Below are 14,175 nucleotides of genomic sequence, written 5' to 3'. Positions count from 1 at the left end.
TCCTAAAAAAAAGTTTCTGTCTCCTTTAAGAAAGTAAACGACACCCTGATATATACTACTTCAGGCACATCCGAGAACTTTTTTTTAATGACAATCCCTGCATACCAAATTCCCTCAGCTCTGACCTCATCACCTCTCTGTATACCTCATATTTCCTGCAAACCATTATAACATGCTCAACTGATTCCCCCACTTGACATTTCTCACATAAACCTGACTGATGTTTCCCAGCTACTTTGTGTTTTGTCTAGCCCACAGTGTCCCAACCTTAGTCTAGCCATTACTAACTGTTCTCTCTTATTACCACTTGCTGTTCTATTCACCTTGATACTTTTCTTGGATCTGATATAAATGTCTCCCCTTCACCTCTCCATCCCACTTTTCTTTCCAAAATTGATTTGTTTCATCCCAAAACAATGCATTTGGCTTCTGATGTACGAATCATGATTTCAGTATCTATTATTTTCTCAAAGCTTGCTTTGACAGATCACCCACCCTCTCATTCCCCTTCAGCCCAACATGTGCAGCAACCCACACAAACATAAACTGACCACCCTGATTAATGATTTTTGTGACTGACTGTATGACTTAATATAAAATATCCTGACCCCGGCTTGAATGTGTAAAGATCTTAAATGTGCAAGAACTGAACAAAATCTCAGCAAATCTGATTTAATCTGGTTTAACTTCTTCCATGCACTACAATGCTTCCAAAACTGTCATCATCTCCACCATATAAACCCCTAGCAAGTTAGATGTGCACGCATTTATTTCTACCTTCTTTGCTGGGATTGCCGCTCCAAAGCCTGTAATTCTCATTTCAAGTTTTTTTTTTAGTTCCATCTGTAACAAACCTTTGTACTTTGATTCCACATAGCTGTTGAAAGCATATACCAAGTATACTTTACTTATCACTTCCCTTCTTAAACTCCAGTAAGTACAAATCAACTTTAGGTGATGGAAGCATCCATGGAGCCACTGCAGGGACTGCTGCTCTAGGATTAATTCTCATTCCACATATCTCCCATCTCTTCTGCAAGGGCACTGCCAATCTGCCCCAAATTATCCTATTTAGACCTGTTGTTATCCTAGCATTCCTGCAGATTGGGTGAGAGTCACTGTGCCCTTGTAAATTGACCCAGTAATTAACCACCAGATGTTTGCTCCTTATTCCAATAGCATTCCTCCCATCTCTACCTGTAATGCACTTACTGCAGATTTTGGTTTTGAAAGCCCCACAACATACTCTCAATACCTATGCTTGAATTACATCAAACTTCCCAAGGAGAGATTAAGCTGCTGAGCCATATGCCACACAAGGCATAGTCAAATACAGGTCTCATCAGTGCCCACATGTATGACTTTCAAAGATGATCCACTTGCTCTCCACTCCCTTACCTGTCACACGTCTCACCACTTTTTACTTTACTCTTCTATTTTGCTAATATGTTCTAACCAAGTTAACCGAGAATCAAAATAAACTCATAAAAGGTTGGGGTGTTTAGATTTTTGCGATTCTTTCCCATACATCCTTAATTTCATACCCTCCTCAATTATTTTCCTAATGAAGAGGACAGTCTGAGTTTAATTTTTTTTTTACCTGAAAATCTACAACCCCCAATCAAATCCTCATTGTACTACCCTATCCATTGCTCCTTGTACTTTCCTGATCACATACCCAAGATTTCTCCCTCTTTTTCACAAGGCCCCATCATCACCAAACAACAATCTCCCCGTATCGGTTGGTACCCTGGAAAACACATCATTGATGGAAAATAACAATAGACTAGTCACACCACCTTTGGGCGTGCCGTTTCCTACCATCCGGGTAGCGTAGTGGTCTATTCCGTTGCCTAAACTGACAGCTGCTTTGTTAGCTGACAGGTCATTATATTGTGATCCGAGTAGGAGTAGTTTTGTATGTGCATCTATAGAGCTAGGCCTGTTTTGGTGGATATCTGTTTCTATTTCTTTTATTTTCTCATCTAATGTCTTCAGTTTCAAGTTGGGATCTCTTTTTTTGTTGAGCTGGCAAAACAAGTTATCTGACCTCTAATAAATGCCTTGAATGCCTCCCATCTTGTGTGAGCAGATGTTTGGGAAGTGTTGCATTCAAAATACAAGTCAATTTGTTTATCTAAAGAAATCTGTGAATGTAGGGTCCACAAGCCACCCTGGTTGAAAGCGCCATTTCGGGGGATGACTCAGAAGTTTAGTATCTTTATAACTCAAAGAAATAGCTGCATGGTTGGGTAGAACCATACTGCTGTAATGACACTCATCAGTTTTGCAAACAAGTAGTGCTGTGGCTAAAAAGTGGTCTATACGTTAGTTGTATAAGTACTGGAATAACAGGAATATTCTACTGCATTTGGTTTACCATATCTCCAAATATCCAACAAATTCAATTCTTTCATAAAATGGTTTATTGTCTTCCTCGGTCTGGTGTGAGTACTATCTAAGCTGAGTGATTTGTCGCTCAACGTGCATCTCTTCTTCGTTTTAGTTTAGGCTAGTCTCATTCGTGTTTTCAGTGAAGGTCTAGTGTATGGTCTTCACCACATCTCTTGATTTGTCTTCTGTTGCTTCTAGCTTTTTTCTTATTCCTTTTTCTTTCTTTTTTTTGGGGGGGGGGTTTCCCCCCTTTTTCTCCCTAAATTGTACCTGGCCAATTACCCCACTCTTCCGAGCTGTCCTGATCTCTGCTCCACTCATTGTGTTGAGCCAGGGAGGGCTGCAGACTACCACATGCCTCCTCCGATACATGTGGAGTCACCAGCTGCTTCTTTTCACCTGACAGTGAGGAGTTTTGCCAAGGGGATGTAGCACGTGGGAGGATCACGCTACCCCCCCCCCTCCGAACAGGCGCCCCGAATGACCGACCGACCAGAGAAGGCACTAGTGCAGCGACCAGGGCACATACCCACATCTCGCTTCCCACCCACAGACACGGCCAATTGTGTCTGTAGGGATGCCCGACCAAGCCAGAGGTAACATGGGGATTCGAACAGGCGATCCCCATGTTAGTAGGCAATGGAATAGACTGCTATGCTAACCGGACGCCCCCTTCTTCTTCCTTTTTCTTTGTCATCGGTAGGATTACATTATCCCCAACAAGCCTCATTCCTTTAATGATGTCAAACAAAGCCTCACTTACAGAGCAATGGCATTTCAATAGCTATTTAGGCCATCACATCTAGTGAAGATGCAGCACATCAGTCTACTTATTTGCAGTTTCCACTGAGCCTTATTTGAGAAGACAGAAGAGATGCTTACAGAGAGTAAAACTCTCTACTTTCCATATCTATGAAGCCCAACTGACTATGTGTGTATGCATAGAAAAACCTTGCTTGCTTGTGGCACCTTGTGGCTACTCATTCTTTTAGCACCCTGTTAAAAAATTTTCAGGCTATCATCTCTGGATCAGAATCTCCTTTTTACACTGGTATCCAGAAGGTGTATAGCCAAAAAGGCCATGAAAATAAGATTTCACTGAAAGATACAAAACAATTTTGGGTAAGATTGATGCTCATTGTGATGGGATTAGTTTTTCTCGCTTGCACCTGTTTTCAAGGACCCGTTGTCCCTGTAAGGAAGGTAAGCACTGCTCACCCTGTAAAATCAAAAAGTTAAATACTCAATGGCCAAGGAAAGCATGTTTACCTGTCAGCAGTCTGCTCTATAATGGACCTACTCAGGCAAGTGTGCCACAAAAAAAGAAATAAAGATGTGCCCACAGAATCTCTGCTGGGGTTGGGCCTGGTTAGTACTTGGGTGGGAAAATTTCTGCTGGGCACATTAACACAACACAAACAAGCATATAAATGTCTATTAATTAACCGTTGATATCGAATAATTAATGTATATATGATAATTGATGTTTGCCTTTGGGCTTTGTATCAATTATGTTAAAAAATTACATAATTCATCAACACCACTGGGCAGTATTTCTTTTTAAATATTACAAAGTCATATGTAGAATATCAACCTTTGACAACCTAAGACTGACGCTAGTTGTTAAGTCTTAATTAAGGTGCCACAAATATGTACATGCGCATTTAAAAAAAAATTTTTTTTATAATGATGATGATGATGATTATTATTATGCTGATACTTTACATTTCGTATGAAAAAGTGAAAGGTGATTGCAGACATCTCTCATTTGATTAAGATCATAAGAAAAAAAAACTTACAGGATGGCGGCAAAAATTATCTTTAATACATTTATTCAAAGCATTACAATGGGGACAGAAAGAAAAGGAGTAAAAAACCTGTCATTAGGATATGTTTTTCTTCTCCCAGCTCATCAGCAAGCAGTCACAGAAAGAGCCTTCAGGGACTCTGAGGAGGAACGTGGTCTGATCAGTTTGATTATAATGTTGAATGATCTTATAATATACTATTTTATACTTTATAGCAGCATGTATTATTTATTGTCTATTATGGTATTGTAACATGCATGGATAAGTAGACACGCTGGCCGCTGGATGGCGAGTCTGACCCTTTAGCTGAGCGATTAGCGATGTCTCCTGCGGTGCGGGCGATACGGGTTCGCTTCCCGGCCGCAGCAGTACCTGTGGTTGCATTGTTCCCCGAATTCGCTACAGTATATTGTATATTTATATTTATCTAAGGAAGGCAGGCATTGTGGCCTCTATATGATATGCCAAAGTAATGATAATGGCTTTTCCCATGCTTACATTGTGAATATATACATTTATAATGCATGGGGATGGGGTTGCAGTCTGTTGATTCAGTGTGTTTTGCTTTTAAAAAAAATTTTTTTTTAAGTAGGAGTGCTTTCAGACTGTGGCAAAGTTAAATGCATACTGGAATAATCCAATTTGCAATATTAAAATGTTAGTGTTAATGTTAGTCATGGAAGCTTACAGTCGGTTTTGCAGATAGACATGGAGTGGGTGCAAATTAGCTTGGTTTTAGAGTAAATGACAAAATGCATTTCTCTGAATAAGGGAAACTAAATGAGAACATATTTTTTTCTTTCTCATATACGTATGACAGTGTTTTGCTCTCAAAGAAAATGCCGCCCACATAATCCACATATCAGATAACCACTGTTTTTCGTTTTTTTTGCACAAAGCTCAAGACATTGATTGGATTTACTGAACCACTCTCACATGCAACCATGATAACCGTTGTTTTCTCTGGGGTAAGATGTGCTTGACACTGAACTGACACTCTCTGATCTCCCCCAGCAGGAGAGAAACACTGGATCTGAACGTTCCTTAATGATTCATCAGTTAGGTTTCTCTTAGAAATGAAGATATGGCAAAACCTGTAAAGCTTCCCCAGCACAATGATATCAGCATGAGACCAGACGAGTAGTTTTGTCTGCACCTTTCTGCCTCTGATTGACTAGTACTCGTTGAGAGAGCATTCACCTGGATTCCTGGAAGACCCTATCCCTATCCCTAACCCCACCCTAACCCTAACCTTAACCAACCTAATCAACGGAGGTAACGAGTACTAGCCAATCAGAGGCAGAGTTCTCGGAAAACGGGTACGAAAAAAAATCACGCCTTTCTGCCCCACACCGCCTTTCTTTCTACAGTATGTTGGTCTCACGAGAGCTGGGCTGCAGGACTCTGAGGGTAAATATGAATTTAATAGCTTTTCTAAACCAGGGGTAGAAGATGGCATAGATGAGAGGGTTGATACAGGAGTTGGTCAGCATGATCCAAGACAGCACAGCAAAATATGACAAATTGTTGGAAGTGTCCTCGCCTGCCAGTGAGGGGTAGTAGTACGGACAGAAACACACTAGAAACACAACTATAACTATGCCCAGAGTCCTAGCTGCCTTTCTCTCTGATCTCTTTGCCACCAGGGAAGACGAAGCAACCCCATAGTGCACCTGTATGACACGTGCCTGAGACACAGCCACCAGAAACACCCTCATGTAGAGAACCACTATGACAGTACATGGTCCAATAAAGGTGAACACCAGATCTATGATCCCTGAGAGGTGACTGATGACTACCACACAGTCTCCGTAGCAGGAGCTGAACCTGTCTGGCTGTTTTAAATGATCCATCAGAATAAGACCGTTGTACAGAAGAGTGACGACCCAGCACAGACAGATACAGATTTTAACTCTAGTCACTGTGATCTTAGTAGAGTAGTGCAGCGGGTCACAGATAGCCACGTAGCGGTCTATCGATATGAGCACCAAGTTACCCACACTTATGGAGCATAAACAGTAAGAAAAATAAGGGGTTAAAGCACACAGCAATGTCCCTAGGAGCCAACAAGACTCCATGTAGCGTAAGCTTTCAATGGGCATCCCCAGCAGTCCCACCAGTAGGTCACCCACTGCTAGCGACAGCAGGATGGTGTTGGTTGGGCTGTGGAGTTGTCTGAAGTGGGAGATGGAGATGATAACCAGCAGGTTGAGAACCACTGTGAGGAGCGCTATGGAGCTGAACACCATGTAGAGGAGCGTGCTGGGGGGTGTGCGCCTCCTGCAGGAAGAGTTGTGCTGAGGAAAGCAGTGTTCGGCCTCGTCCAAGGTGTCCATCAGGGCTGCTGATGGAAGAGCTGCAGAGGTTTGGCAGCTCTCTGCTTGGCCTCTCCATCACGCAGCTAATTTATCTCCCTCCTTTCTCCACCCCACCCTGTTGAATCTCATCTTCCTCCCTCATCTTCATCTCCCTCCCTCTCTCCTCCCTCCCCTCCTCCTCTCCACATCGTCTCCCTCTCTGGCTCTGATGGGAGAGCCAGTTTGTTTAATGGTGCTGATCAGTGAGCAGAGACTGAGCTAATCTCCAACTTCAGAAACAAAAGTTAAACTGGCCTTGGTGTGTAAGCAAGGCCCATGAGATAAACGTATAAATCAGTTTGCTTTTAGCACAAGTGTCCACGAGAGAGACAATTACTCGGAGAACAAACTCTTAAGCTGGGTGTGATAAAAACAGGCTGAAACTCTGAGTGAGGCTTGACCTTATTCTAGCAGCAAACAGCCAAAGGAAAAGTTGAAAAACATCTTAAAGATAACACTGAAGCACGTCTTTAATGGGCAAAATAGTCGCCTGAAATTCTGATGCTTATTAGTTAAATTCCCATGTGTCGGCCTCCTTAGAAAGAAACAAGGATGAGTACATCCATCCATTATCCAAGCTGCTTATCCTTTCAGCACAATATCATGCTCCTCAAGTTTTGTGCAACCTGGGTTCTCTTGAAATACTCCAGGATGAAACAACGGTTTCAGCTGAAACGGCTGGTCTTCAGAGAGATGGCTCAAATGCAGGTCTGGAGATCATGGCGAGGGCAGGTATTGATCATCTACCCCATCTTCCCCTTCACCGCCCGGATCAGCAACGGCTCTGATCCTTTCTCAGCTCTTGGAGCCCAATCTTTGAGGAGGTTCACACGAAGCACACGCTGGTGCTCTGGAGTGGAGACTTGATAGGTGGTGGGCCCAAGTTTCCTCTGGACCTTGAAAGGCCCCCGACATTTTGCCCACAACACTATAACTAGAAACTAGAGGAGTGCAGATCCCCGCCAGGCGTATCTCCCCTTATCCGGTGCTCGGACTTAGATGAAAAACCAGATGAGTTAGTGCTCAATTGCAGTATTGAACAGGTTTTTTTGAATCACCGCAACCACGAGAGATCCTTTTGTGCAAATTATTAGGCTGGCAGGCCCAGTAGTATGTGAGATTAGCTGCAGTCTCTCACACACACATGCATGTGCACGCATGCCTGGAGGGGATAAAAAGTAAGTAAAGCAATAAATGATTCTAAAAACCACTTGGTAGCGCCCTCCGTTATACAAGCTAACGTACTTTTTACCTATTTGTTACTTTTCTGGAGGAGAATATTAAGGTACAACATGTATGTAGTACGTACGGTGCAGTAAAAGAACTACAGTCCCCACAGTAAGAACAGTGAACACCAGATGTCTTCGCTTTTATTCCTATGTTAATGCTTATAGTATTGCTTTTATTATAAGATTTTAGTCCACTAATGTCTTAATTTGCCTCCGAAAGCTGTCATTTAAACAGGGAAAACAAATGTGTTTTTCTAAAGGATGAGAAGGAGAGGAAAAACGGACCCATTTGATAAAATAGTCATGACAAAAATATTGAGCTCCTTGGTGCTAGCTGCTACCGTAGCGACCTTTAGCATCTTGCATCAGGCCCAAGGAACGAGTCGTGGTTTTGAAGTACAACATATTTAAGAATCGGGACCACGGGGTTGATTTAAGAATCGGGACTACGGGACCAACCTCAGCCCAGACCAGATTTGCCAACTATTGGACCTTTGCCTGATCACTACATATTTCCAATTCAGGGGCCAGTTTTACAGACAGAAACACGGCTCTGCAATGGGCTCACCAGTATCGCCCATTGTGGCCAACTTATATATATGGAAGAGGTAGAACACAGGGCCCTGAACTCCTTCAGAGGAACACCTCCGAGCCACTGGTTCAGGTATGTGGACGACACATGGGTCAAAATCCAAACACAAGAGGTGCAAGCGTTTACCAAACACATAAACTCAGTGGACAAGAACATTAAGTTCACAAGGGAAGACGTAAAGAACAACAATTTGCCCTTCTTGGACTGTGACGTCCACATTGGGGAAGACAGGAGCCTCCACATTGGGGTTTACAGGAAACCTACACAAACAGACCAATATTTACTTTTCGACTCACACCACCCTCTGGAACACAAACTGAGCGTCATCAGAACTCTGCAACACAGAGCTGACAATGTGCCCAGCAGCACTCAGGCCCAACGAGAAGAACACAAACACCTGAAGGGAGCTTTAAAAAACCTGCAGCTACCCCAGTTGGACCTGTGTGAAAACTGCAACACGTTCCAAAAAGACCAACCAGGTGAGCGAGGAGGAGAAAAGGAACAGAAGGAATAGTACAGTCATCCCGTATGTTTCTGGGGTCTCCGAGAAAGTGGTTTTCTATTGAAATGTTTTCACTCTCACTCATGAATTACACTTTTTAGTCTTTCTACCTCTGGAACGTATGATGCGCATGATAAGCTGCTGTGTTCGGACACCAAAACGTAATGCGGTGTTCTCTATTGCGAGGATCGCATCAACAGAGGCTAACTCTGGACAGACCCTCATAACATAACTACAAATGTTTCATCCATTTACTACAGCAGCGATTTTGTTTACATTTTGCATCGCTCAACACCTTCAAGTGGTTGCATCAGATTTGTTTTTCAGCACCTCTGGTGTTATTTTTCTGTCATTATTATCTTAAGGTGTGAGCTGACTCCGTTGTTAGTTTTAAACCTGTCAGCCATTAACTGATGTAATTGCTTGTTTTGTTCGCTAGTTAGGAGCGATAATTTGCTCTCCCAGGCATTTCTCATCATGCTGGGTCACACATGGGTACACCTGTATGCTCTGAAGTATACCTGAATATTGACCCTTTGTCTGTTTTAACTAATTGGCATAATTTGTTGGCATTATTGGCCATGATCTTTTTGACCGCTGAAAAATGTGGGTGTAATTTGGACTGCCGGTGGTCAGCCCCTGCCCACGGGTCATAATGGTTGTGTGGTGGGGGGGCTTTTGACACACCAGGGCCTTTGAGTCTGGGGATACTGAGCGAAATGAAATATGCTGTTGACTTGAACTGGATGAGGCAACCAAAACCGTGACTAGATCAGTCAGGATGATGTCATGGTAATTAAAGTTCAACTGTGTGCCATCCAGTTTCAGCTCTCCTGAATACCTTTAGTTGCTCTTTAGCAAGTTTTTTTTTAACTCTCATGCAATACCTGTTACACATGTCCTCTGCAAAGGACAGCATAACAAATGATCCCAAAAAACTTTGACAGTAATTAATTGTGTAGATTTGTGACTTTGAGACAAAATCAAAAGGTAAATTGTAGAGTTTATAATAAAAATAATGCTGCATGACATGTTGGGAATCTGAGGTGTGGAAAGTGCAAAACTAAGCTCAGGCTTTGGCTGTGTATTATGAGGTGTGTTGGTAGTGGTGAGGAATTAAAAGAGAGAATAAGCACCAGTCTTGCCTGCCTGACCTGGCCTGCCTGTCTGTGGAAGGCATGAATTGATGTAGGTTTTGTAAGCTTTGTCATGCGGGCCCTCCTGATCCCATCCTATATGCAAGACCAACACTATGAACAAGACCAGGGCCCATATTTATCAAGTGTCTCAAAATCACTCATAGGAAAGATTGAAAAGGTCTAAAAATACTCTTAGCTCAGAGTAGGTTATGAGTTGAGAGATGGTTATGAAGCTTCCTACACCCACTTTCAGGCCTTCCCTTTTGAATGACATCACAAACTTTTGATACTGAGCCTCAAAATGGAACTCATGATGATTTCTTGTAGACCTTTTTGAGTTGCACTATGGATTCAGCGCATTCGGGGAAGGCATATATATAATGTTTGATGTAGAAAATTCTTCACACCTTCTAAAAAGATTGCAATTATATGCGACTATAATGTTGCAGATCCTCTGGGCTGTGGCACTGCTCTATTTGGAGACCAAGTATTCTTTTTTTCCTGCACTGTCCAGTTCCCCTTTCAATTGAGCTTTTTTTTCCTTCTCTTTTTTTTTTTTGTTGTTATTATTTTGCATGCCCTATAGTAGGTGACAAAAAAATCACCAAGACAAATTTGTCATTTTCTGGTCTTAAGCAATATAGTCTACATACAGTATGAACATTTATCTCTTCTATCAAATGTAAGCCCAATACTCACTGGTGATAATTAGACAAATTAAAACACCTGTAGTATTTGTATTAGATTTTACCTGTTGTAATTAACCTGAGCACCAGCAATTGGTCTTGTAAAAGAAGTCATCATCCATATGTTTTGGGGCTCTCTTTTATCACCAAACCAGCAATGACCATGGTTTTATTTCCACAGGAAATATTCATACATACTCAGAGAACACCTCCGAATGTGGTGCCTTGGTGGAGCAGTGGTTAATGCTTTACTGTACCATGCTCAAGGTTATGGGTTCTAGACCAGCATTAAGCGATCTACCCAAATTTTGAAAGCCAGCATCCAAAGGAAATAATAATAAGTGCTTGGAGAACATTTCCAAATATGCAAAGGCCCTGGTGGCGCAGTGGTTAGTGCTCTTCTACAACATCGTAAAGTTTATGGGTTCTAGACCAGTGTTTGGCATTCTACCCAAGTTTTGAAAGCCAGCATCCAAAGGAAACATTCATAACCACCACTCCACCAGGGACTTCTTCCCGATTTATGTCTGCGTCAGGGCCATTGGAATAGGGGGGGGGGGGACTTTACCCTCTTTCCACGTTTTTTTTTTTTAAGTCAGGAATCCTTGTATCCCCGCTAATGCCCCTATATTGCAACAATTCAATTCAATTCAAAACTTTATTGCAGACTCAGGGTCCATAACAGACAAAGACAAATAGGTAAAAGACAATCCCTAGACAATACACAGAGTAAACACAATAAAATTACATAAATGGAACAAGTCAGTGTGTTAAAAGAAGGCAGCTATACCGGTGGTCCCACAGCCAGGATTGGTAGCGTGTGGCACTGAATTTTATATTAGTCAAACTGTTGATGATTACATTATCAGAGTCATTTAGCCGGCAAATAAATTTACGCATAAGATTTCTTAGAAGAGCCTGAAAGGTACTGACTCCCGCTGCCACAAACATTTCACCTGCACTACACCATCTAGGTCTTTTTAGTATTATTCTCATGGCATCATTATAAGTCACTCGAAGCCTCTTTAAGCTTGCAACACTTGCGGTAAAAAGACGTTTCAATTATTCCCGTCCATTCTAAGAAATTAGGTCAAATAGAGATGTAGCATGGTTAAAAATGTCATAACCAAAATATGTTGTAAAATTACACAAAGTATCACCACATGATTGTTATTATTATTATTTTCATTGCTAGCATTATTATTTTATTTTATTATATCATCAGAAAACGCTTATAGTAGCCCCTCCCTTTTGTGACCCCATTTCCTGTTAGTAGCCCCAAAACATATGTTCCCCCTGACCTCTGCCTCTTTCCCGCTCTGGACATGTAGAAAGAGGTATGTGTTCATTCTTGTCTGCCCCTGTAATTTATTTCATCCATTCCTGATGTGTCTTGTGTCTAATGTGGGTCCCAATTCTTGCGTAGGCTACAGTAGGAGCTGATCTGAAGTTTCCTGAAACCTGTCCTGTTTTGTTTATATGCGACAGGCGACAGCGACAGAATACAGATCCCATGCATGAGAGAAGTTGTCCTGTCTTTCCTACACAACGCAACTGAAAAAGTACACCGGTCACACAGACATAAATCAGGAAGAATATTCACATTTTAATCCAATCAAAGGGTACATTGCAACAATGCATTGTAGCCTACATAGCAACCAATAAAATGATGTGTGTTTGCGTTGTTTGTCTGTGTGAGCCATTCACTTAGCTAACGTCAGCTCTGCTAGCTATCAATGTTACGAACACATGCTTCTGCAAAAATGTCAAAAGAACCAGTGAATAAGAAAGTAAAATAAACTAAACTAAACAGTAATATTACACCCCCGCCGTCCACAACTCCATTGGAGCCTAGCCCGAGAACCAGCGCAGCCAGAACCCGATGTAGCAGCTCCGGGACTGGGACTGCTGAGACTGTTGAAACCGCCAGCATGTTTCGGTTTTATGCTGTAATTCTTTTCGTAATATTTTAATTCGTGTTAATACTAAACACGTAATATTTTTACGTGTTGACACGTAGAGTTTGGTCGTGTCAACACGTAATATTTTGACATTGTTGACAAAAAGAAGACTGCTAGGTTGGTTGGCCAAAGGGAAAGATACTTCAGTGCAGAATGGTATAAACATAGAGAGTGGTTAATTCTGCTGAACACATGGCAACGTTACCATTGCTATAGCTTGCTTGTTACTACAGTGAACATTACTGTCTTGTAAACTCGTAGGTTAGACTAACTGAACAAGAAATGTTTGTATCTAATCCCACATGCACTAGCTGGCCTGGTTTATGTTTGAAGTATACCGCTACCCCGTGGGCAGGCAGCAGAAAGAGTGGGATTTCAACACTGAATACAATGTATCACTTAAGTGCTCGAGCTCATCTCAGAACGCTACATTGAGATTGCCTAACTGCAACAAAGTAAAAAGATGGGGCGGACACGTGTCTTCAGTAACGTACTTTATTGTATTAAAACCGCGAATACGGGCATACGGAGCTGCGCTCCGATGCGCTCTTATACCACTATACAGTACACCCCTGCATTTGACGTGTTAACGCATCATATTTTGACGCGTTAACGTGTCTATACATGCATACATACATACATATATACATACATACACACACACACACACATATATATATGGTCATGTCAAAATATATATACATTATTATTTTTTTCACGTCAAAAAAAATATTACATATGTACACTACCGTTCAAAAGTTTGGGATCACCCAAACAATTTCGTGTTTTCCATGAAAAGTCACACTTATTCACCACCATATGTTGTGAAATGAATAGAAAATAGAGTCAAGACATTGACAAGGTTAGAAATAATGATTTGTATTTGAAATAAGATTTTTTTTACATCAAACTTTGCTTTCGTCAAAGAATCCTCCATTTGCAGCAATTACAGCATTGCAGACCTTTGGCATTCTAGCTGTTAATTTGTTGAGGTAATCTGGAGAAATTGCACCCCACGCTTCCAGAAGCAGCTCCCACAAGTTGGATTGGTTGGATGGGCACTTCTTTGAGCAGATTGAGTTTCTGGAGCATCACATTTGTGGGGTCAATTAAACGCTCAAAATGGCCAGAAAAAGAGAACTTTCATCTGAAACTCGACAGTCTATTCTTGTTCTTAGAAATGAAGGCTATTCCATGCGAGAAATTGCTAAGAAATTGAAGATTTCCTACACCGGTGTGTACTACTCCCTTCAGAGGACAGCACAAACAGGCTCTAACAGGTACTATTTAATGAAGATGCCAGTTGGGGACCTGTGAGGCGTCTGTTTCTCAAACTAGAGACTCTAATGTACTTATCTTCTTGCTCAGTTGTGCAACGCGGCCTCCCACTTCTTTTTCTACTCTGGTTAGAGCCTGTTTGTGCTGTCCTCTGAAGGGAGTAGTACACACCGGTGTAGGAAATCTTCAATTTCTTAGCAATTTCTCGCATGGAATAGCCTTCATTTCT

At 41.8% G+C, this 14,175-nt stretch overlaps 1 protein-coding gene across 1 annotated transcript; it reads right to left on the bottom strand.

Annotated features, from left to right (window-relative positions):
* Nucleotides 1-5,566: 5,566 nt before the first annotated feature.
* Nucleotides 5,567-6,538, bottom strand: LOC130131356 (trace amine-associated receptor 13c-like). Its single transcript, XM_056301019.1, has one exon. It carries the CDS (start codon nt 6,536-6,538, stop codon nt 5,567-5,569), a length of 972 nt encoding a protein of 323 aa, XP_056156994.1.
* Nucleotides 6,539-14,175: the final 7,637 nt, after the last annotated feature.

This window comes from Lampris incognitus, chromosome 21, assembly GCF_029633865.1.
Source record: "Lampris incognitus isolate fLamInc1 chromosome 21, fLamInc1.hap2, whole genome shotgun sequence".
Taxonomy (NCBI): domain Eukaryota; kingdom Metazoa; phylum Chordata; class Actinopteri; order Lampriformes; family Lampridae; genus Lampris; species Lampris incognitus.
This window is presented reverse-complemented; position numbering and strand designations above follow the sequence as displayed.